We start from the raw sequence: 24,343 nt of genomic DNA, 5'->3' as shown, positions 1-24,343 counted from the left end.
ACTTGCAAATTATTTTGCTTCTTAAGTATTCTTTTATACGCAGATCAAATTCTCTATTCACATTACCTCGATTAATAGGGGTTTTATGTAAAATAGAACACATTTACTGATTAATTCAAAATGGCGGATCCAAGATGGTGGGTGGTTCCAGTTCTATTTTTAGTAGCAAATGACGTCTTTATGACATTACTGTTATTGTTAAAGACGAGCTTATTATAGGAAATTAACGATGCATGTTGACAACGCCAAAAAATTAACAAAATTAGCCCGAATTTTCCAAACGTAATAGGTTTACATACATCAAATAAACGCGAAAGTTTCGAAAACACTGTGCGCCTTACTTTATTTTACGCGAATAGGCCATTTGCACGATGGCGTCATTTTATTACTTCGACCAAAATCCTTTTCTTTTTTCTCTTTCGTATTTAAATTTGGTATTCCCAGCGAGGTTTGAGTAATATAAGCTGTAGTTTGCACAAGAAAGCAAAACCCTGAAGGATTCTGGTCGTAGTAGTAAAATGACGTCATCGTGCAAATGGCCTATTTGCTGCAATACAAACTTCTCAACATAAATATCTAAAAGAAAAAAGCAGCAGCATTTCCAGTCATTTTCATCTCATTGTTATCATGTTATTGCTCCGTAAATGGAGCTGTCTTCTCGGGGAAACGGATAAATTCAAATTCAAAGACCAGTCGAAAGATATTTTGAACTCAATTCTTAAAGAAGAACCGTCAGGTAGTCACTTCAAGGCGTTGATAGAGGAACTAGGAGCAGACGAGGTTTTGTTATTGAAATAAAGGTGCTGTAAAACAACAATGATGTAAAAAAGTGTGAATTAAATTAACGATATTTTTTTTTAAAAAAAACTGCGTTAATAAAGTGCATCGTTAATTTCCTATAATAAGGTATTTTTGTGCTAGCCAACTTCTGATTTTGCTAACAAAAAAATGACTTGATAATGAAGTCAAATTATGTCATGGTGTGAATCAAATTATGCCTAGAAGTTGGAAATGATGAGTACATTATTCTGTGTAATTTTGATGGCAGAATCACGAGCGGTTTTGTTGTTTAATTTCATTTATATTACCTTACGTACAGTCAGAGTTTTTAAGAACCAGAGTTTTTAGGAACCCTCGAGGCACTCAAATATCCTTCTGGCAAATATGTCGCAAATTTGTGAAAACGGATGAGTAAATTAGGGACAAAGATGTTAAATACCACATATGCCTAGTTATTTACACCCCCTGTTTTATGGTATGCAAATGTGGCATTTACCATCTGTACTGTCGCACTTTGTAATACCTGTCGCAACTTGTAATAAACCGTGTCGCACTTTGTAATAAAAAAGCTGTCGCAATTTGTAATAACTGTCCATCGCCCTTTGGAATAAACTAAGCTGTCGAATGTGTAATAATTCCACTTTGTTATAAACTTAAATTATTTGCTTTGTTCAAACAAGCATGTATTCCGTTGTAAACTTTTCTGCCTTAATTAATCACGTGATCAACGAGAATTGCTTTTATGAAAGATACAAGCGGTGTGCGTCACGAGATTCGACCAATGAGAATGCGTCATTTGTAGAGTGATTTTCGCGCTTGGAAAGAGCCGTTTTCAGAGGTATATGTAGTGAAATTTTCGCCTTATTCCAAGATTGTGTAGGTAATTTCGACACTATACCGCCGTGGAAAGATGTTGGAAAACTTTATCTTGATAGCAGTCGCCGCCGTTCTGGCTTCTGATTGGTGCCAGAAAACTTGTGTTTTTCTGGCACCAATCAGAAGCCAGAACGGCGGCGACCTTTTGGAACTGGTCTGGTAAGACATTGTCCCCAGGGGCTCTTCTCGCCGTTCTTTACTTTTCTTCGCGCCACATTTTCCCGCCCGTTTAGACTTTCCCTCGTCCCCACTATCTGCCCCTGGGTCTCCGAGGATGTGTGTAAAGTCAATCTTTGTTAATCTTCTACAGTTCGCTAAATCTGGTTTAAAAGAAAGTCTCAACAAGTTCTTTTGGTATTTTTCTTTACATCTTTTTGGATATTTTGGGATGGTATCGAACCTTTTTGTTTCTGTGAGTGTTTGTTTCACTGCAGCACTTTCGATGGCGGCTCCATCGAAACGAACGGTTGGAAGCATGGTTGGAAGACCGCGTCGACGGGGGTCGCCGAAGTACATTCGTCTCCGTGAATCCGCTTTTTTAATCCCTGGAGAGATGGGAAAGAAACTCTGGGCTGTAAATTCTACAGACAGCGTGTTTGCCGAGTTCCGTCTACATCGAATGTTCAATTGTAAACAAAGGTCCCGTTGAAATCAGTTGAAAGCAAAACAAGCGAGTCAATCTAACATGAACAATGCTTTATTTAATTTAACCTATGAAGCGAGTGATATCCTTAACGTAAACTTATCGTCTGGCGTATCACGATTAAAGCCGGCTCTAAAGTAGCGAGAACTCTTATTAGCAAACCAATCCTTAGCAAAACCTAAAGAAAGTGTAATACAGCGATTACAGCGATTACAAACTGTCTGCAGTGCTGATTCGGCGCTTTGCAAACACAACTTCTCGCTTATTCTTTCGAGAACACATACCTAAAAGCTTCCTAAGAATTAACACAAAATAATAGATTGAGGAATCAAAACATTTCACAGTCGAATCGGGCTTCAGGAAAACCTCACCTGGTGCTTAGACGTTTCGTAATTTATGACCTTCATTGTGTTCATCGGACTCAACAAGGCATCCATATGCATTCACTACCAGTTTAAATTTTGAGGTGCTTTCTGCGGTGACATTTAACGAAGTCGGCGATATATCTTCTTCCATTTGGAAAAGAATTAAAAGTCTTACTGGCCTCTTTGATACTGTCTCTCTAAGCTTCGGTCAAGCGTGAAAAAAGCTGCAATTGTAGTCTCCCTCGCAGTCGTTTTTAGTATCGTCACGCAACGCTCCTCAAAGTGGAAGCCAATCAAAACACTGCATTTGACAAAAGAATCGTTTCAAAACAAAAACACAAGCGCGCAAAACCGTTTGGGTGAACATGGGCCTTTAAGTCGTGGTCGTGGTATATTTCATTTGACTTGATTTACTTATTTATAAAAGCAAATGACAATGATTTTTAGCAGCCATCAAATAGTGTCGGCATTGAACTCAAGTAACATCTTTTGGTTTAACCAGTAAAAGCAACACACAACAAAATGATGGCTTACTTAAGGGCTCACAAAATATAAAACGCTTAATTATATGCTTGATTAGTTGTAGAACCCTTCTGCAAAGTAGTCTCTACAGGAGCTATTTTATGTAAACATCCCTTTAAACCGATCAAAACAACCAAACGTTTCTTCGGTCGATTGATAAGCAAGATGGTATTGAACTTTGTCTTTACTCTAAGTGTTACATATGGAGTTTTCTGCCATCTATGATCATTGTCAGAGCTCTGACTCGTGAGTATTATATAGCAGCAGTGATCAAAGACTGGAACTATGCACCCAGCGGACAAAACTAAATTAAGGGAGTTGCACTCCAAGATGACAGGTACGCTAAGAATGTGCTTGCAGGAAGTAACTACTACTGCTACAACCTTTAGGGCTTCTCTGATTAGTGCAAAAGCTAACATGCTACTCTTTAATGCTACTGCGCTTCCACATTTATCCTTTTACTAATATATAGATTTAGCCAGGGCTAAAAGCGAGGCTCCCATTCATAAATTCATAATTTAAATCAAACACTAACCTTGTATTCCACAATTCAGTTAACTTTAGAGCACATAATGTGACTTTTCAGGGAAAGGCTGAGTGATTTTAGAGAAAAATAATTTGCAAACAGCCCAGGAGTGAACCAAATCTTACATCGAAGGGATAGCCTCATATCTACACCCAAAAACTGGCAATCGTCTTCGATCACATTTATTAAGAGCATAATGGCTCTCGATCACCGTAGGTTAATTAGGCCTGGAAAAAAATTCCGGCCGAATTTTTTGCGTTGGACAAGTTTACTTTACAAAATCTTGCCAACAAGTCTGGGTGTGTGTAAACCAACCTTATATATCATTTATACATCACATCTGAGGTGAAACAGTACTATGAGGCACTGTTTTTATCATACAGACCTCGGACAACAGAATGCGGTATTTCACAATTTTGCAATACAAATTGCTATCATTCAGGGGCACCCAACGCCAATTTTCGGAAAATATCTGTTCGGAAGACGATCTGAGATCTAGAATTTTCGGAACCTTTGTTATAAAATTTCTTGCTGCCTGCCTCTCCCAGGATTTTCGAACATCTTAAAAATGGTATAATTGGTCATTTTTAACGGATTTATACCCTACAAAGGTCACCTAGAATTTTCGGGAGCCTTTTTTCTGGCTGAAATTTTCAAAAAGGTAAGTTTTGATCCCTATAATTTTCGGGTCACTAGATTTTCAACTAGGAAATCCGAACAGATGAAAAATTTTTAGGGGATGAAAATATGCCTATATCTACCGTTTAAATACTAAAATACGTTCAACAATGCTTTGTTAAGTGGTTTTGAACTATATTCTCTTTGGGTGCCCCTCATCATTCAATATTAAGGACGATCGAAGCAACGCGTGGGCTTTAGCTAAAGCGTTAAAAAAAATTCCAAAATCACCTATACGGCCAGCCGGTTCTGACTTTTGCAGTACTAGCTGTGGCGAGTGTTTGAATGAACATTAACACAGTTACGCTCCTACATAATAAAGAATTTATTATGTTTATCTTTTTATTTTAAAATGGTTTAACGCGCGGCATTTTGATTACTCCGGGAAACGTTGTTTATTGAACGACTGAAAACAATCGGCACAGCGATTAAAATTACAAGAGAGATTACTAACAATCAATAAAAGAAATTTAATGCGGTGAAACATATACAGAGACAACAATTTTCATTCAGGAAGACAAGTATTAAAGGTGTCTCTAAAAATCCTGAGTCTTAAAGCTTAAAGCTAAGTTTATGTTTTAAGCCGGCTTCCCGGTGTTTGCTTTTTTCAAAGACAAACTCGAGGTAAGAAAATCGCTCAAAGCCTCTTTTACAGCCAGAATTATAACTAAATATTCTTTGGAACGTGTTCTTTCTATTTGCGGTGAGAAAATGTCTAACGGCTTTTTAAAGATCTGTAAGCTGCATGATACTCGGTCAGATCATTGTCTCAAATCTTACAAACGTGCGTGAAAAAAAAGCCGCATAAACTACGCTCGAATTCATTAAATTAGAAATAAAAAACAAACTTCAAATGCAATAATTACTCAGGCTTACCACTTGAGATGCAGCTCCTGAAAGGTATCAAGTAAGGCCAGTATCGCTTCAGACTTTGCAACCCTCTTACGCATTAAGCAAGGTTAAAACGAAAACGATGCCGTCCGAAATCGGATTTCCAACTTTGATAAGTGACGTATTTCTCAACCAAAAACCCAATAAACAAACTAGCCATGAATAACAGAAGACTCCTGATAGCAGCTGAATTTCATTTTGTGCATCCAGTGGAAAAAGACGGTTAAAAACATAACAAGTTGACACAAAACCCTGTCGGCTTCAGCTGTCAAAGTAAACAAGATTCAAGATGCTGCATAAATTTTCCGCATGAACTCACCTGTCAAATTTTGACCAATCAGAGCATAAAAACTGGACTAGAGCGTGACCAACGCGTGAACATGGTGAGAAAAGTCAAAAGTAACTGTCTTCCCTGCCTATAGGAGCTGGCTGAATTTTCGCGTCCGAGGTCAGTTTGAAATCAAAATGTTAATTGTGCGGCACATGAACACAACATATTTCATATGAATTTTTTTTAAAAAATTAAACTTGAGCCTGCGATCATTTGAAAACCGGTACCTTGTCAGCGGATAACTTCAAAACAATACTTGACCTCGATGGGTCGACACCTGATCTCGCGATACGGCCAAGTGCTACTGGTCAGCAGATACCTTGTTTTGACAGCTGTCAACTGATCACAACATTGATGTCCAATATGTGTATCAGTTTTCCTGTGCTCCGATCCCAAACTAGCTAAAAAGTATGAGATTGAACGATTGAACAGGATTGAACATTGTTCGCGATCTAGTTAAACAATTAACTGGCCAGCGGACAGCTTCGAAATAAATCACGTCACCTCGATGAGTTGACACATGAGCCCGCGATATGGTCATGGGATGCTGGTCAGTGGCTATCCTGTTTTGACAGCTGTCAATTGACCATTTTGTGAATGTCCTATATAAAAGGTCAGGACTTGCCAAGACACGCCTGAGACACCCCTCCCTTCCTTTTAATAGTCTCCCCTACCCTGCCTTTACAATCCGTAGACGCGTGGAGACGCGTTCTTACGCTCGGTCAATCACGTGACAACCAAACGAAAAGAGGTTGACCATATTCCATGAGTATGGGGCTCTGTCCCACGCGCACTTCGCGCGCGGGGGAGCCCCGCTAATACTCAATGAGCTCCCGCTTACTGCTAATTAGACTATACCGTAGTTTAATTTGCTGCTATTCTGCTCTCTTGTTTTCTGCCATCTTTTCAGCAGCACGATGATGCGATCATTGCTTCTAAAAACAGTGATACATCGGTTTATATAGTCCGATGATTAGGAATGTTCAGTGCCGTGCAAAATCCTGTTTGCACACCAACTGAAATATATTAATATACAAAAACTCACAACATTTGTTTAATTTTTCAACAGAAATATTTCGCAAAGCTAACGAAAAGATTAAAGCAACATTGCACATATAAGCTTTGTTGAAAAGATTACAAACTAGGAATAAAACGATTGAAGTACACGATCGGGGGCCTTAATGGATCAATACGCGATTAACCGATTGATCACGATTGAACAGTCTAAAGATTGCCTTTCAGCTTCAGTGTTGTCGTTGTTGTGGTGGTGATGGTGGTTTTTGTTGTTGTTGTTGTTGTTGTTGTTGTTGTTGTTGGGTTTGTGTTGTCTTTCTTGGTCTGGTATTTTGATGTTTTAATTAACAATTAATGAATGAGGCTGAGTATATTATGAGGAATTATGGAGATCGAGGAGGGTGTTATCCGTCGAGGCCGTAGGCCGAGGCGGATAACATCCTCCGAGATCTCCATAATTCTACATGTCATACGAAAGCCGAATTCAATAATTGTTTTATTATTCATTCAAAATAATTCCTAGTTTAAATACATAGCTAAAACATGCTCACCTGCATCGATGTTAAGTTTATCTTCGATAGTGTACGTTTAGGTTTGTCCAGCTCCGCAAATATTCTCCAAATGGCAAAATCGCCCTCCGAGTTTTTTTGCTACGTTTTTGGCAATTATTTCGCTTAGTTCCAGCTGTAGTTCTTACTCTCAAAACGAGTGAAATGTCCGTCATTTTAGTTTTCACAACGAAAACAACTCAACCTCGTCCCCAGGTCTTCTCGGTTAACGGTGCATTAACTTGTAGAAGGCTGCATTTTTGACGTCATTTCCTCGTTAAACACAAACTTCTTCCAAATTTGGTCATCAGTAACTGGTTAAGGTGAATTATGCGTGTGCTTTTAGCCAACCAGAATTGGGGAAATATTTTGAATGAATAATAATTTGGCTTATTTGAAACCTGTTGGTTGAATTGATCTAAAGAAACTTTAATCATTTTAATTGGTCAGTTTGCTGCTACCAATGATTCCTTTAGTTGCTTAAAGCCGCATTAGATTTCGCCACTTTATAGTCATAAGTCATAAAATAGAAGTAAAGTTTAGCGTTTTTTCAACTCAATTCTTTATGACATTATATGTCCAGATAACGCAAATTGCTTCAAATAATCGTTAAAGGTTCCTTAGTTTGGTTTACGATCTTGTGCTAAACATAGACCTCTGGCGTTTTCAGCTACCTCATTTGTGGTTAATTAGCATTAAAAACATCACGAAATAAAAGATCCACCAATAAAAATCCTCTCGAAATTAAGTACTAATATAAGGTAGTCGATAGTCTGTAAAATAATGATTTTTGCTCCATGGTCTTTAGGCACATATTGAGCTCAGTGTTTTCTAAAAACGCTGTCCACTTTTGGCTGTTTAATTAATTTACTAAGTTCTTCGATACCGGCTAGTTGGTATGTAATATTGAAATAAAGAGCATTAAATTCGTTTTTTTGCTGAAGTTCATAATGTCCTCAAGCTAGAACCTCCTAAGAAATCTGCTAAATCAGAATCATTTTGTTTATTTATTTTATTTTATTTTGTTTTTTTCATAGCCAAGCACGACCTTTCAGTCAGCGTGGCGTAAGCCGAGTGGCAACCCTGTACAAAAAGGTGCTGTATCGCGAGTTCACAGACGGTTCCTTTACTCAGGAAAAGCCCCATCCAGCACACCTCGGTGTTTTGGGTCCAGTAATCAAGGGCGAAGTGGGAGACGTGGTCAAGATACATTTCAAGAACAAGGCTAATAGGGCTTTCACGGTTCACTCCCATGGAATATTCTACAACAAAAGCGATGAAGGGGCCCTTTATGCAGATCACAGCAGTGACGATCAGAAAAGAGACGATCTAGTGGAACCTAATAAAACTCATCTTTACACATGGATAGTAACCGAGGAACACGCTCCAACCGAAGGGGACGGCGACTGTGTCATAAGAATGTACCATTCTCACGTGATGTCCGTGAATGATATAAACACAGGCTTGATAGGTATTTCTAGTTGAATTTAGCTATACATTTTCACAAAATTTTTAACAATCAGATGTCTGAAAAATACGTATTTATATTTAAAAAGCGACGCACAATAGTACACTATCACTAATGAGGTATAGACCAGGGGCACCCAAAGACTATGTTCTGTAAAATATCTGTCCGGAGAAGCAAATATTGTCCAGAATTTTCTATTGCTTGAGGACGGCTTTAAATTTCCAGATGAGCGTTCCATTCATGTCCAACGTTCGAAACCTATCTAATAAATTCCCTACGATTTTCTGAGCCTAATTTTTCACATTTCACTCCCCTAGTAATGCTGTTTTTTCGTAGAAAAAGGAAACCTAAAATTTTCGGACTCAAAAACGTGATTGAGGTAGGAATCAGAAAAACTCTCAATTTCGCAAAGCGATAAACAGCATCTAAAACTCAATGAAGCCCTCAAAATTTCGAAAAGACTCAAAGTGCCCTAGGATGATCGAACGGTTACAAAGTTTATAGCGCCGCTTAGAATGTATTTCTAAATCGTCGTTGGGTGCTCCTGATAGATACCCATATCCTGTCTGAGAAAGGCTCAACTCGAAGTGGTCCGTGAGAACGAATGGGACTGAAATCATTGCCCACCTCATCAGGAATATGGAGGGAGGGGGGGGGGGGGGTGGGGGAAGCCACGCGCACTTCTCGTTGGGATAAGATCTGTTAGTGTCCTGTCCCTTATTTACTGGCTTATAACAAATCTTCGAACCAATACCTGACTTCAAGGATAATACCCTTCCGAGAGTTATTTTTTCCTGTCATAAATTAGCTTCGATTTCGCGGCAAAACTCGTCCATTGAGGCTAATAGTAGGCGCAGTGGCTAAACTGTTTCGGTCGAGGTGGGGGAAATTGTGGAAGAAACTCAACTGTTGTGCGAAAAAGAAATAACCGAACTACTACCTAAGGCACAAAAAGAATTGCAAGAATCGCTTAATCTATTAGAAGAATGAATGCTATAATCTGCCGAGAACCAAGCCAATCGATCGATCCGTATAATCTTTCACATCATACTCAGCCTTGTCCAATAATTGTTAATTAGAAAATCGCTTGGTGTTTTTCCACAGGCCCACTACTAATCTGCAAACGAGGAGCTTTAATGGAAAATGGCGTTAAGAGAAAATACGTCGACAAAGAATTTTTTCTTCTCATCACCGAGATGGACGAGAACAAGAGCTGGCTCCTGGATGACAATATTCAAATCTATTTTACTAATCCCGAGCAGGCAATGGCAAATAAATTTGATCCGGGATTTAAGGCAAGTAACAAGATGGCATCCATTAATGGCTACATCTATGGCAACCTACCTGGGCTGGATATGTGTCACGGTGATACGGTCAGTTGGCACATAATAGGTGTTGGAGAGTTCAGTGATGTACACAATCGTAAGTATCCTACGCGTCATCCCACCACCAAAGTCCCATAAATATCAACTAATGTAAGGGAATCCAAGACACTGAGTCTTCTGTAATCCAGTACTTCCAAAGACTGAACTCTGGATTTTTTGTCGGAGGAGCTTGGATTCCGATTCCAATTCCGGATTGCGAATTCTTTGAGCTGCTTTCCGGATTCCAAAGACTAGGATTTAGCATTGCAAAAGCAAACATTTTCCGGATTCTGAATCCGGAAAATGTTTGCCCCTACTTGGGCAAATTTTAGGTCTTTCTTAGGCGTTATTCTCTAAGTAATTCATGTAAAAGTATTTTCAACATCATGCAATTACTGTCCCTAAAATATGTGACAGTGTAAAACTCGTCATCTTCTGTAATATATCAGATTTTGCCAGACTATTTTGTCATAATTGTATTATGGTTTAACTGGCAACAGCATGTTAAGGACCTTTGAACATCAAGAACATAAAACTATAGAACTAAGATAGGTGTGTTCATTCAGAAGATGTAACTTTTTGAAATATTAACCCCCTGCGTCTTTGTCACTAAAAATAACTTGAAGTGATTATTTGGAGAATAAGTCCTAAACTTAGCCTGCATCTACTTTGTTTACTAATTAAACGGTAAAAAAAGCGTCAGATCAGTATCACCTCAGTTCCTGTTTATACCATCTTGTTGGCAACAGCAGAACCTCCACAGCTATCGCTGCTGCAACAGACATGTAGCCTTAATTGCCTTCTCATAGTCATTGATGAGAAGGCAAAACCCGAGGGGCAACCTCATCTCCAGAGCTTTTCCCATAGAAAAATAATGGGGCCCCCCTCCAATATTTTAGGCAGGAAGTTGCGGAAAAGGATATCAATTCAAACGGTCTCTATACATTGAACAGCCAGCAGTGGTATTGAGTCCTCCCAACATTGCTTTGGGACATTGGCAAGAGAAGAGATTCAAATCGTGTTTACTCTGTCTTAACATTTCTGCAGTTCTGTAATGTCGAAGCCTTTTGTACAGCATTTTAAACTTTGTCCCGTCGTATTCTACATTGCTTTTATCTTGTGCTAAAAAATCTGCCCAATCATTGTTGTTATAATGTTGTGACTCTTTCGCCCCTCATTGGTCCAAATGTTGAGACAATATTGACATCATTTTAAATAGGTTTTAAACTTAAAGACCATAGATCTGATTCTGAGGTGACAAGAATTGTAGATCCCTTTCTTACCGTATAATCTGAAAAATAAACTCTGTTTACTCTATTAAAAGCTTCGTTCCATGGGCACACAGTCAAGATCAACTCCCATCGCCGAGACACAGCAATAGTGCTTCCAGCCTCTTTCTTGACAGCCTACATGAAGGCGTGGAATCCAGGAACTTGGTTACTGAATTGCATGAACAGCCACTTCTTTGATAAAGGAATGTCGGCGCTCTTTTATGTCAAGAAGTGCGAGAAGAATGTTGCCATGCCAACCGTCAGTGGTAATAGAACAAAAATGTACTACATAGCCGCGGATGAGGTTATGTGGGATTATGGACCATCTGGTGTTAATAAAATAGACGGAAAATCGCTTACTTCACCTGGAAGGTAACAACTTGAAAAATAAAGCCCTTTTTTAGAAAGAAAGACTAAATATTCATTACCTAGGTGAAACCTAAAACAAATGTACTAGTTAATATGGGGCGATTTCCGTTTAACAAAAATTTCGGAAATTCCACGTGCCCAGCGGACCCGATCGACCCAAGCCACCGCGCGTTTAATTATTGTTTTCTTGTACATTTAAGCCGGATACAGTAGAGCAGTACTAGGGACAACAATTTTGTCAAATAGAAAGGAACATTACGGTCCGACGTGACCGGTGAAAGTGGACCACCTTCAAGATGCGTGCTTCCAGATATTCAGGTCAGACCCGGTCGGAATGGTCCGTTCCCTCTTTTTTTCCTGAATTATGGGCTGAATGGAGAGCGTACATAGTTTGCCGAGAGATAATGGCATGAAACTCTTACTCACTTAGAACAGCAGGATTTCTCAGACTGATGATTGCTTGCTTTGCAGTGATTCTGCTAAATACTTCACCCGTGCTGATAACAGAATTGGAGGAAGATACAAAAAAGCTATCTTTGTCGAATACACAGACAGAAATTTCACTACTAAAGTAAATCGAACAGCTAGTGAAGAGCATTTGGGATTGCTAGGGCCTACCATTCGAGCGGAAGTTGGCGATGAAATCCAGGTGCTCTTTAAAAATCAGGTAAGCAACTTTGTAATGAAAGTTAAAACTGTCGTTTCAAAATAATGTATGGCGTCTCCGTATGAAAGTAGTATAGGGTGAACCGAAATATCCGTTTTTGTTTTGTTTTCTAGCTGCGAGATGAAGTCGTTTCGACAACAAACACAAAAATAATCAGCAGTTTAATTTCATAATTTGTCAGCAATAAAATGTTCCAATCTCAAGCATGTTAAGGCATGGCCCGTCCTTTGCTCTGAGACACTCTGCGAAGACAACCACTCTTGCTAGCAGACGCACTGTTCTTTTGATCGTAACCACCACTAAGTCAGCAGAAAAATTTTTGTCGTCCTTAAACCTTCTGAGGGTTAACAACAGAGGTCACATGTCCGATGACGTCATAAATAAGGAAAAAGTGATATCTGAAACTGGCAATGACTTGTTGGGGAAGCCAAATTCACAAGCACGCTGCATTTAAGTATAGATGCCTAGATAGAATCTGTGCCCCGAATGGAGAAAAATCGTATTTCATGAAAGAGTAATTCATTTATTAAAGAGGACACGTGGCCTATTTTTTGAAAATTACTCTTAAACGGTAAAATGAATTCGGTCATTCAAGACAGATTCTTTAAGGGGGTAACCATTGAAATATGTTGGCGTTTCAACATTTACCCGTTATATGTCATCTCGGCGGCCCATTTTCGCTTTTCACGTAAGAAAACTGTTACAGATGTCCACATGACGCAAAAAGTCAGAACTTAAAGTAAACAATAATTTAACGACATCACGTTTTATGTTATTACCAAGTTTGATGCTGTTAAGGTATATCTTGTTATGCAAATTAGGTTCTGGGTGATGCCTTAACATCCTTAAGATCAATTCAAATCATCTTATAAGGTCATTGCTCACGTCGACCTTCTCTCTCCTTCTCTCCCCCCTCCCCCCCCTCTCTCCCTCTCTTTAACAGGGGAGTCGCAATTACAGTATGCATCCACTTGGTGTCTTCTACGATAAAGCAAACGAAGGAGCTGGCTACAAAGGCACATCCGGGAATGATACTACTGCTGGTGATGCAGTTATGCCCAATCAAACATTCCTCTATAGATGGACTGTACCAGAGGCTGTAGCCCCAACGGACGAAGATCCTCCATGTATCACATGGATGTATTATTCCAGTGTTGACTCAACTAAAGACGTACATAGTGGTAGGTAGAATGGTTTGGGATATAGAGGGATTACAACTCATAATCTATGTCTGATTTCCTCAAAGACGAACAAAGCATTGAATTTTTCATTCTTTTAGTTTAAATTTGTCAAATTCGGTCAATTAATTTCAATAATTTTATAATTTCCCACGTATTTTTGATGTTAGCTTCCTTTCACATTCTACATTTATTAATATGTAACTGTCACTGATTAAAACGGGAGGTAGCTGGTGTGTTTTTTAATACAACAAATACTTGATCTGCGTGTTTACCGTAGATAAGAAATAATCGACCAATAACTTACACTTCGAAAAGCACGCATAACAACCTGGTATAACAAAGGTTTTTTCCTCACTGTGTGGAAAGCAAAGTAATTCATTTTAATCGGGGAGGCAATCTTCCTTTCTGAGTTCTTTGGAACTACTAAGCAATATATGCTAGTCGTGTAATATGGCCATCAATAGAATATCAAATTAAATTCGTTTCTTCTTTCGTGCATTCATTCAGTTAGGCTTTGTTTGGTTGTCTGTTTTTGTCTGTTATGTTTTTAATGTTTAATATTTTTCAAGTTATTCATTTGTAGACCCGAAACTCAAGGATTCAACTTCTGCTCAATACTCGTAAACTGTGTGGGTGTTTGCCAAGTTAGACCTTTAGTCAAATTAAAATTGGACAAAAGCCAGCATTCTCAACTATAAACTGCATCAACAGCCATGTTAATGATCATAATTTTACCTCTCTTAAAGGGCTCATCGGATGTCTGATTGTGTGTAAAAAAGGAACGCTGGAGGAAAATAGGCCATGGAAAAGGAAGAACGTCGATCACGAGTTTTGCTTGCGCTTTGCTTTAACCGACGAAGGACTTTCTTGGTACTTCAATGAAAATAAGAACCTTGCGGGGAACGCTTCTACGATAGACGCTAGTAAGTGCGTCGTTTTCAGTCAAAGTATAAACCGTACAATTATCTATTGAGTTCGAGATACCTAATCCACTAAAAATTGGGTTCAGTTAATCTATCGACTTAGCCAACGCTAAAGGCGAAGCTCCCGTTAATAAATTTACAATTTACTTCAAACAATAAACTTGTAACAATTGAAAAGAAATCCACTTGGCGATCAGTTGAAAACTAGAAACTTGCCTGCGGAGAACTTCAAATAACCTCGATGGGTCGACACTTGGGCCTACTGGTCAGCGGATACTCAGCTTTGACAGCTGTCAATTGACCTCAACATAAATGCACAATATCACGTTGCAGGCTCTCGCACTAGCTTGAAAGTATGACCTTAGACCTTAGTTTCCCTGTGGCCAACACGGAAGGAAGGATGGGCGGAAGTACGGTCACGCGAATAATGGATCAGATAACCAAAGTTTCTTAGCCATGGGGCTAAGTTTGTGCGTGCAGGGTATTACTGTTTGAGGTCAATTATGTGCTATAGTCATTACTAAGAGCCTTTACCCATATAACACAAAATGATCCCGTAGAGTTATGAAGAATTCGAAGGTGTGACTATCAAACAAATTTCATCAGGGATCAATGATCATAATAATTTGTTTGGTGATTTTGGTAGGAATAACATTATTACAAGTTGGAAAAGTTGGCCCGACATTTTCAACCCATTTCCATCTTTGCCTTCAAAGATGGAAATAGGACAGTTTCAAAGCCTGGATATAGTCTTAAATAACAAAACTGGGCTACTATTTTTGGAAATCATTTGATGCGAAGACAGGTCAGTTATTTTTTTTTCAAAAGTGAGGGCAAATAGCCCTTTAAGTATCACAATTTACAGTATCCATTCCCAGTGCAATAAACGTTGCTTTTCTTAATTTTTCTTGACTCTTTAAGATGACGCGGGATTCAAGGAAAGCAACAAAATGCGCAATATCAACGGCTTCATGTATGGAAATTTACCTGGTTTGCGCATGTGCAAAGGTGATGACGTTTCGTGGCATTTCTTGGGTGGTCCTGCGGGGAAGATGCACAGCGCTTACTTTTATGGCAACACTCTGATAAGGAATGGAAATAACTATGACACAGTGGGACTAATGGAAGGTATAGTTTTTGTACTTTATTTGTGCATAGTTCTTTATTTCTTGTATTACTTCAGCTATTCCCTTTTTAAACCAAATAGCCTCGTTTCCAGGCAAATATACCATCGATCAACGTCGTTTCCAATGAAATATACCATTGAATCGATGTTGCATTGCTTGCATTATCCGAATTTAATCAACGCTGCCTGGTTAGAAAGAATTTGCCGCGGGATTGGGTGCGTGCTAGCTCCAACTCTTTTCTCCCTCTACTTCACAGCTGTACTGGAGACTACGAACGAAGGGCTCAATAGGGGCGTTTTCATTCGCATAAGGACAGATTGTAAACTGTCCAACCTTGCCTGGCTTCGTGCCCACACGAAAACACTAAAGATGTGTATCAGAGAACTGCTTTATGCTGATGACTCAGCCCTTGTGGCCAACAACGCAGACCCGGAAGTGGAAAGGAGAATCCAATCCGCCACGAGGGCCTATGATGCGCTACAAAAGAGACTCTGGAGCTGTAATGGCATCAGCACAAAAACCAAAATGAAGGTTTACTCAGTTGCAGTCATCCCTTGCCTGCTCTATTCCATCGAGTGCACCACTGTTTACCGCGGGCACATTATGGCTCTAACAAGTCTCCAGCTTCGCCACCTACGCTGTCCGACATCCTCAACATCAAGTAGCAAGACCGTATCTCAGACGTTGAGGTACTGCGCCGTGCTCACACAGTCAGTGTTGAAGCCCTAATAACCGTGTCACAGCTTCGCTGGGCAGGACATGTACGTCAGATGGCCAATAGCAGGCTGCCAAAAGCTGTGTTCTACTCGCAACTACGCCAAGGTAAAAGAAGCCATGAAGGACAAAAATTGCGTTACAAAGATTTATTGAAGCGGCATATGAAGTAAACAGGCATCTCGCGTGATACCTGGGAGAAGGATGCAGTCTAGAGAGTCAAATGGCGAGGACCGTTGAGGAAGGCCACGTCAGTACGTCAGCTGTTGAGGAAGATCAGCATCAGCGCCAGAAGGAATATCAGCGTGCACATGTCCGACGACACTAGGCAGCTACCTCCAGCAGTTTCCAATGCAACAATTGTCAGCGTTACTGCAGATCCCGAGGGGGTCTGACTGCTCACGCGAGAATCTGTTTAAGATAGGCCTCAACTCAATTACAAGACAGTCATCTTAGGTAACGAGGGACAGCCATTTTCTTCCCTGGCATTTCAAGAAATTTTAAAAGCGGCTTAAACGTTCATTGCGTCATGACAAGTTAATTGTTAGTTGTAGCATTTACTTTTTGTTTTTTACATTAACTTACCAAGAATTTAATTTTATTTATAACAGGTTCCTTAGCAACAATGCACATGACCCCCGATAACCCTGGAGAGTGGAAATTAGCTGATCGGACTAATAGTAACTTAGAAGGAGGAACTACTGCCAAGTACACGGTATTGAAGGATTGTGGGAATGCTTCTTCTGACCAACCAATGAGTGGGCGGAAGAGATGGTATTACATTGCAGCCGTGGAAGAAACGTGGAACTACGCGCCAACTGGAAAGGATTTAATCGAAGGGGTCGAGCTTAAGGATAGCCCGTACGTTTTTTTTAGCAAGTTTAACTAATACCAGGCTAATAAAACTGCGTGTGAGCCGCTAGTTTTATCAAGTTAAGAATGATATGAATACAACTTCTTTAGGAAAGACGTGTTTCTCCCAACCACTTAATGGAATCTGTGTAAGTAAATGATCTCAGCCTGCATATTCTACAGAAACAAGCGGAAGAGCGGATTTAGGGGACTAACTAGAGAGGCCTGAGCTTAAGTAACAGGAGGGCGAAGTTCACTAAATTGCGTCCTTTAATTTATTCTTGCTCGTCAAAAGTGAGAAACCAAATTTGGCTTAAACAAAGTCTACGTGTGCACAGCTACCTTCGCAGGATTAAGATCAACTTTCGCGGCTTACAAGGAGTGGAAATGATGAGCAGTATAAAAGTTTATTGGTTCAGTTACGCTGTAATTAATCAGAATGATATCCTTGAGTACGGGTATTTCCTTCAAGTTGGCGGCAAATCTTTGAATAAAAGCTTGAAAGAATGAAATTTCTTCAGATATAAATTTGTTACGATTGCGTTTTAATTGAAGGATATCGAACTAGGACTAAAAGGTGCTATGGAAAGCTTTCCTTCCTTTAATCTGCAGTAGGTAGCTGGTTGAGAATTGCTTGTTTGAGTCAAATGACTACACATAGTTTTAAGTACGGACCCAAGCTTTCCGCGGCGTAGGTCAAATAACACTGATCTATTTGGTGCCAGATTGTAAATGTGCCATGATTAAGTAAACACTCCGCTTAGCTTTGAAGCTGTATGACTGGTCGGCTCTACGTATTATGCAGTTACACTTTATTTTAGTAAATACTTTCTTATATATCTTTCACCAATGAAATAAAGACATGTTAGTTCTTCCAGCCTGTTCCAAAATTAATTCCACCCGACTATAAAAAACGTTTTTCCGCAGACATGCTGCTCGTTACACACTACCAGGTGATCGTTTTCTTGGTGGGATACTCAAGAAGGCAATTTATCGGGAATACACAGATGCTACGTTCACTCAGCAGAAGCAAAGAAACAAAGAAGAGGAGCACTTGGGAATCATGGGACCAATGATCAAAGCTGAAGTGGGTGACACCATTGAAGTTATCTTTAAGAACTTGGCGTCCAGAGAATATTCCATTCATCCTCATGGACTCTTTTACAGGTAAAACCGAGCGTTCCTATGAAGGAGTCACAGCAATTTAAAATAGGAGGAATGAAATCACAGGAACCACACAATCTGTTTGTGTAACCGATTGTAATGTCATAGAAAACTAAATTAACCGTTAATTCGCTTAATATGTGCATGGATCAATGCTAAATAAACGTTTTATAACCTTACCTACGGCCAGTATGCCTCAAAAGAGGCATTTTGAATGATTTGCAAGAATTTGAGTTCGCCGTTTGCTGTTCCTCTTAATAGCAGGACGAACTCAAAATCCTTCAAAATCGCTAAAAAAACTCCTCTTCTGAGGCAAAAAGGCGACAATAATCCCACACCAAACACTACCTTAAGTTTGTTTAATCTGCAGATAATCGTTAAATACTGATTGTTGCGAGAGAAATTTGTTACTTTTCCACTCCTTAACAACTCAAACAATTGCAACTGGGTAATGGAGGACGTATTTGTTACGGAGGACGAGCAAGTTTTGACTGTTCAAAGAGAAAAGAGAGAGGCGGGGGACCGACCGCTTAAAAAAAGAAAGGGCTAGGCTTAAACATTGGAGGGCAATTATTAAAGAAAATTCTGCATTTTTTGTTTCAATTCTTTAGCAAACAAGACGAAGGGTCTCCTTATAAGGATAACACCACTGGCGCTGATTTAGTTGACAACGCAATCGCTCCAGGAAAGATTCACAACTACGTCTGGGAAGTACCTACAAGGGCTGGGCCTGGGCCTAATGACACTGATTGTTTGACATGGGGGTACTATTCAGATGTTAACCCAGTTAAAGACACCAACACTGGACTGGTAGGCGCGCTGGTCATTTGCAGAAAGGTAACTCTTATTAGCAGGTATTAGCTGAGGCTGACCACCTCGTCGACCTGCATAGTTTTTCATATCATATAAATCTTATGCATTTAAAATATTTCCAACTTCAAAGCATGCTCGCCTCTATGCAAAGTTAAGTTCTCGAACATTTGCCTGTCATGTTCCGAGTGGTATTTGTATGTATTCTTGCTATGTTTTGAGGCACTATTTTGGCAATTCAATTTCATAGGAATCTTCTTCCATTTTCTCTAAATCACCAAAACAGTCACGCGACCGGGCTATGTCGCTTTTTCTATCGATTATCATTACAGTTGATGTCACAGTGTTGCCAAATGGGCACATTTCTTCCAAAGCCAGTCATGAAGTATTGGGGCATTTAAGACGGCTGGATGGGGTCTTTCAGGGTCAATACCTACCAATAGACCTTTTTACCGATACGGCGGCCATATTGGATTTATTAGATTTAAGGAGTATAACGGTATGCCCAGGGGGCACTCGCTTAGTATTTACGCTCGCTTTTCGGGCAAAAAGAGAATTTCATTGTATATTTCTCGGGAAAAAGGTGATCGTTATTACATCCAAACACGGCACGACGATCTTTTTTTCCCATTACAATCTTTTTATTGGAAAGCTTAAAGAAAATTGGCCCGAAAAGAGCGCTTAATTACTGAGCGAGTATATCGGATCCTGCTCATGCCCGAAGCAAAAACCTCGCAGATTACTTTTGACGTGTGTTTGATTGGCCAGGGAGGTCAAAACTAAAAATAACCTTTTTTTTTCAAGGGAACTCTAGACGATCATGGAAAAGTGAAGGGTGTTGACAGGGAGTTTGCAACATTGTTTACCGTATTTGATGAGAGCCGCAACTGGTACGTGGGAGAAAACGTTGAAAATTATCTCACGGACAAGAATCCACCTCCGCTTAACCAACTTGTTAGCATCTTTGACTTCTGGGAGAGCAACTTGAAGGCTGCCATTAATGGCTATGTGTTTGGAAATGTCCCGGGTTTTACCATGTACAAAGGCGAGAAAGTTGTGTGGTATCTCCTACAAGTTGGTGGTATGACAGAAATGCACACGGTTCATTTCCACGGCCAAAGTATCTTATATGTAAGTACATGGTCTTAGCCGATCAGATGGCTGCGGGTCTCAGTATTTTACAATTCTTTTATTAAAAGTACAAAATGATTCGTGACGACTTGAAAATCGGAAATTCCATAAGCAGCCTTTTTCCTGAACATTTTTTGACAGTGGCGCACAAAGTTTGGACGAATTTGCCTTTTTTGGAAGTTTTTAATTCCGCCACGCACTCTGCGCTCTGGTAAATTTGTTACCATAAGACTCTCAGTAACACTCTGATAGGAGGTAAGTATACAGTTTAATAGTTTTGATACATCGACAACAATTTTCCATGGTCTGTACTCTTAACGACCACCTCCACCTGTTCAAAACTCAAGTGTGGAACCACGAACCGGGGGCCGAGTGATTTCACTTCAAAGTTTTGATCATTTTGACGTCGTTTCTATTGTTGCCGATTTATTTTTTTTACAATAACATTGAAAGTTTCGACGTCCATTTCCGTTGAAGTTTCTCAAAAAATTAAGCGCACGAAAAAGCGAAAAACAAACTGCGCCACCATCACATCACTTCCGTGGTCTGTACTTATCGAGCTATTCAGCTAGCAAGAAATCACTCAGTTATTGTAAAACTAAGTAAACTGCCTTTGGCTATCCTAGGGGTCAATTATTATTTTCCCAGTTTCCATGGCTACCAGATGCAGTCACCTGCACAAAAATTCCAAAAGGGGTCTAAACCATCGCCTTGTAAAATGGCATGCTGAAGTAATTCAATCTGCTCTCCAGGATGAGTGCATTCCTAAATGATGCACGATTTGCCGTTTTTTAATCATCCTCTTGCGTCATCTTCCAACAAAATAGTGCTATAAACTGAAATAATCGCTCACAGATCTCTTTCCCATTAAAAATCTTTTAAGAGAGTATCAACCATCACTAAGTTATGCACCTTTAATTAACGTAAGTCGCTACATTTGGATTCGATGCCACACATCTTTTCATTGGTGTGATTGGACATTTTGTAATGATCTTGCGTCATCTATAACTTCTAAGTCGTCGGCAATTGTGTGCGGACTATTGACTCATATTCTACAACACTTTTCAGAAATCGCAGACCTATCATCGTAACGATGTCTACGATTTGCTGCCAGAATCCTTTGCGACCGTTGAGATGATACCTGATGCAGTTGGAACCTGGATGCTTCACTGTCACGTGGACGTTCACTTGGATGGTGGGATGAAAACTCTGTTCACAGTTTTGGCTCCAACAAGTGAGTTTGTAAAGCAAACCATTGCAATGCTTTGAGAAAATCTCTTAACCCTTTCACATCTCAACCGCCTGTTTAGCCAGACGTCGTCTCCACTACATAATGACATAATAAGTTTTATTGCGCAAAGATTACTTAACCTGTGCAGGTTGAAAACAAGAGAACGGAAGGGGTTTCCTCTACCTTCGCTTGTTCGAACCCTTCCCGCATTATATTTGCGTGATTTGGTCAAACAGCTAGGTCAAAGGTGTTAATTTAAATCGTGTTCCACTATCAAAATGTTACCTGGAAGTAATTTACAGGATCATCGACGGTTCCTCGAAAGTTTGTTTCTCCATAGGAATGAAGGCTATCATAAAAAAATCACACACACGCACACACAAGCAAAGAAAGGAGGAAATAAGAATAAAAGTCAAGTCACGTTCCAGTGTCACTCTTGGTTAATCTCGTTCTAAGAGCCTGGTCAGCAACGTCATCTGAGATCGATTGACTTTTGAAATTTTGCCTGCATGCCGAACTTGTTGCTCTGGTTTAAGGATTTCTGCCTTTTCGTTTCCACTAAAAGTGATCAGAAGACATGCAGCTTCACGGGTTGGCTATTTCTTTGGGACAATCTTTAGGGGCGACTGGGTTCAAGAACTTAACTTGGGAAACTTATAAGTGAGCGACATGCAAGAGAGAATACTACATAAGACAAAGCACTGATCTAAGAGACTGGATAACCTAATACAAGAACACAGTAAACTTGCCCTCCTTTTTTCCAAATAAAATGCAACAAGAGGAGTTTTAGTTTTTTTGAGGAAACAGAGTCGCCTAGAAAGAAATGGCTCTTTCTTACCATCTAAAATGCGCGTTCCCTGACCAAACAACCTTGCACGCTGTATACATCACGTACAGTACAATAACTAATGTGTCAAACGATTTCATTTTCTTTCAGGCAAACCTTCTCTCCAGCCTCCAGTTGCACTCAAAGCTGGGTGTTCGTCGCTTCAAGCCTTTTTTACAGTTCTGTTCGTTTCTCTTTTGACTATATTAATGATATAAGCAGTTACCTATGACGCACGGAATCTGCACTCGATGTTTTTTTTTTTCTGCAGTCATCATATGATGCTTAAACACACCGTAGCGGCAATACTTAGTTAAAACACTTGCTTTTTATATATATTTTTTCAAGCCAGGATGATTAGTGTCGTAAGTTGTCGAGAAGTCCACTTTTGATTTATTCTTTAGTCGTTTCCTCATATTCTTGGATAATGAAGTAATTACTCAAACTATAAATAACTTTGACTCTACCGGAAGGCCTGAACTTTCTATCAGCTTTAACAAACTTCTCAGAAAAAGTAGTACGACAAAATTGGCTGCTTTCTATTTTCTTTACCCAGTCCACGGTTCAAGAGCCAGACAAAAAGAATCGAAGACTACTTCCTCAGATATTGACACAAAATCTATGAGACTTTATATGTTCACACAGCCCTCGACAAAGTTTCGACCAGCTGCAAATTTGACCGGGCACTTCGCTCAGCAACACACGGAACCGTTCAATATTTTAGCTCTATTCACACAGAACTCTTGAACCAGGTTAAATTTGAGTTTTTCCGGTGTTTTTACGATCGGCTCATATTCATATGCACGTTAATTTAAGCAAATCCAAAATGGAGTCTCCTAGGTGAGTTACTACAACTCCATGCAATAAGGCCTTTACAAAATTTAGACGGCTATATAATGTACATACCGTGCCGGTCATATTTTCGACCATACCTCGATTTTGGTGTTCAATATTTTGAACGGCTAAGCGTCTAAATTTTCGTACAGTTAAGATAGTTCCTGTGAATGGAACACCAAAGCGCACGATGCAAATTTTCTTTCGATGCCGTATGAACTACGTATACTACGTTTTGTCTTTTAATTTAGTTAGTCTTAAGTTAGTTGTGCATTTTTTCACATCGGCCAAACCAGACACTTCTCAAAAAAAATATTCTCAGTAATTCAAATTTCCTGGTCTCTGTAAGTTCAATAGGCCCGCCCTTTGATGTTCTCCTACACGGCCGCGAGTTGCAGTAACCAGAATATCAGATGTTCTGAGGTCTCTCTCTTGACTCCCCTTGCACAGTTGAGCAAGCAAACCGTAATGCCCTTATGTTTCGGTGTAAAAAGTCGAAGTTAAGTCCTGGCAAAAAAACCTCGAGATCCAGTGAGGAGATGTCAGAATCTGTGTTCACTTGCTTAAAGTTTTACCAATCACGTTTCATAATAGTATAGTTTGATATTATTATTAGATAAATAGGGACGGTTGTACTTCATGGCTTTGTTTGTCTTAATAGTTAACATGGTGTTTTAGGAGAATTTCGACGTTGGGTCAGTTATAAGGACACTTTTGATAAAAACAAAAATAAGCGTTTTTGAAATAGACCTTATGCGAAGTGATACCAATCGTCTGCAATTACACATTCCAACTCTTTCCGATAAGACTCTAACGCGTCAGCCTATCACGCTATTATTTAATAAGCAATGTAAAGTTCATTCTTGGTTTATATTAAAAATACTGATGTATTCATCTTAAATTTTGCTTTGTCTACTACTGACCTCTAAACTCACTCTTTTGAGTAGTAAGATGTTTAGTACGAGATGGATCTAAAAAGAAACGAAGTTTAGACACCACTGAAAAAAGCTCCTTAATTTTCTGCCCTTTTGAAAGCCAATTGCTGGTTTTGAAATGACCCCATCAAAGTTCAACATAAAGAAATTATGGATCCTTCTGAGTTTTTACTTTTATAAAATATTTGAGCAGCGGCGGAGAAAGCAGTTGTGTCTTAAAAAAATGACTTATTTTGAGAGGATTTTACTACATGAACAGTCATTGTATATAGATGATTAAAAGTATTATCTCAGTGTCTATA

The 24,343-nt window shown here is 39.4% G+C and overlaps 1 protein-coding gene across 1 annotated transcript in view; it reads left to right on the top strand.

Annotated features, from left to right (window-relative positions):
- The window catches only part of LOC140934729 (hephaestin-like protein), a 27,380-nt gene extending 3,379 nt beyond the window's left edge, over positions 1-24,001 (top strand). Inside the window, exons 3-15 of the mRNA XM_073384304.1 lie at positions 8,212-8,645; positions 9,747-10,064; positions 11,331-11,649; positions 12,118-12,313; positions 13,257-13,494; positions 14,241-14,417; positions 15,339-15,545; positions 16,870-17,119; positions 18,038-18,277; positions 18,886-19,111; positions 19,889-20,215; positions 21,284-21,449; positions 22,384-24,001. Of these exons, the coding sequence (XP_073240405.1) occupies positions 8,212-8,645; positions 9,747-10,064; positions 11,331-11,649; positions 12,118-12,313; positions 13,257-13,494; positions 14,241-14,417; positions 15,339-15,545; positions 16,870-17,119; positions 18,038-18,277; positions 18,886-19,111; positions 19,889-20,215; positions 21,284-21,449; positions 22,384-22,490 (3,205 nt within the window). The 3' untranslated portion in view covers positions 22,491-24,001. The remainder of the gene's footprint in view (positions 1-8,211; positions 8,646-9,746; positions 10,065-11,330; positions 11,650-12,117; positions 12,314-13,256; positions 13,495-14,240; positions 14,418-15,338; positions 15,546-16,869; positions 17,120-18,037; positions 18,278-18,885; positions 19,112-19,888; positions 20,216-21,283; positions 21,450-22,383) is intronic.
- Positions 24,002-24,343: the final 342 nt, after the last annotated feature.

Source organism: Porites lutea, chromosome 4 (assembly GCF_958299795.1).
Source record: "Porites lutea chromosome 4, jaPorLute2.1, whole genome shotgun sequence".
Classification (NCBI taxonomy): Eukaryota; Metazoa; Cnidaria; class Anthozoa; order Scleractinia; family Poritidae; genus Porites; species Porites lutea.
The sequence above is the reverse complement of the archived record's forward strand: the minus strand, read 5'-3'. Positions and strand labels throughout refer to the sequence as shown.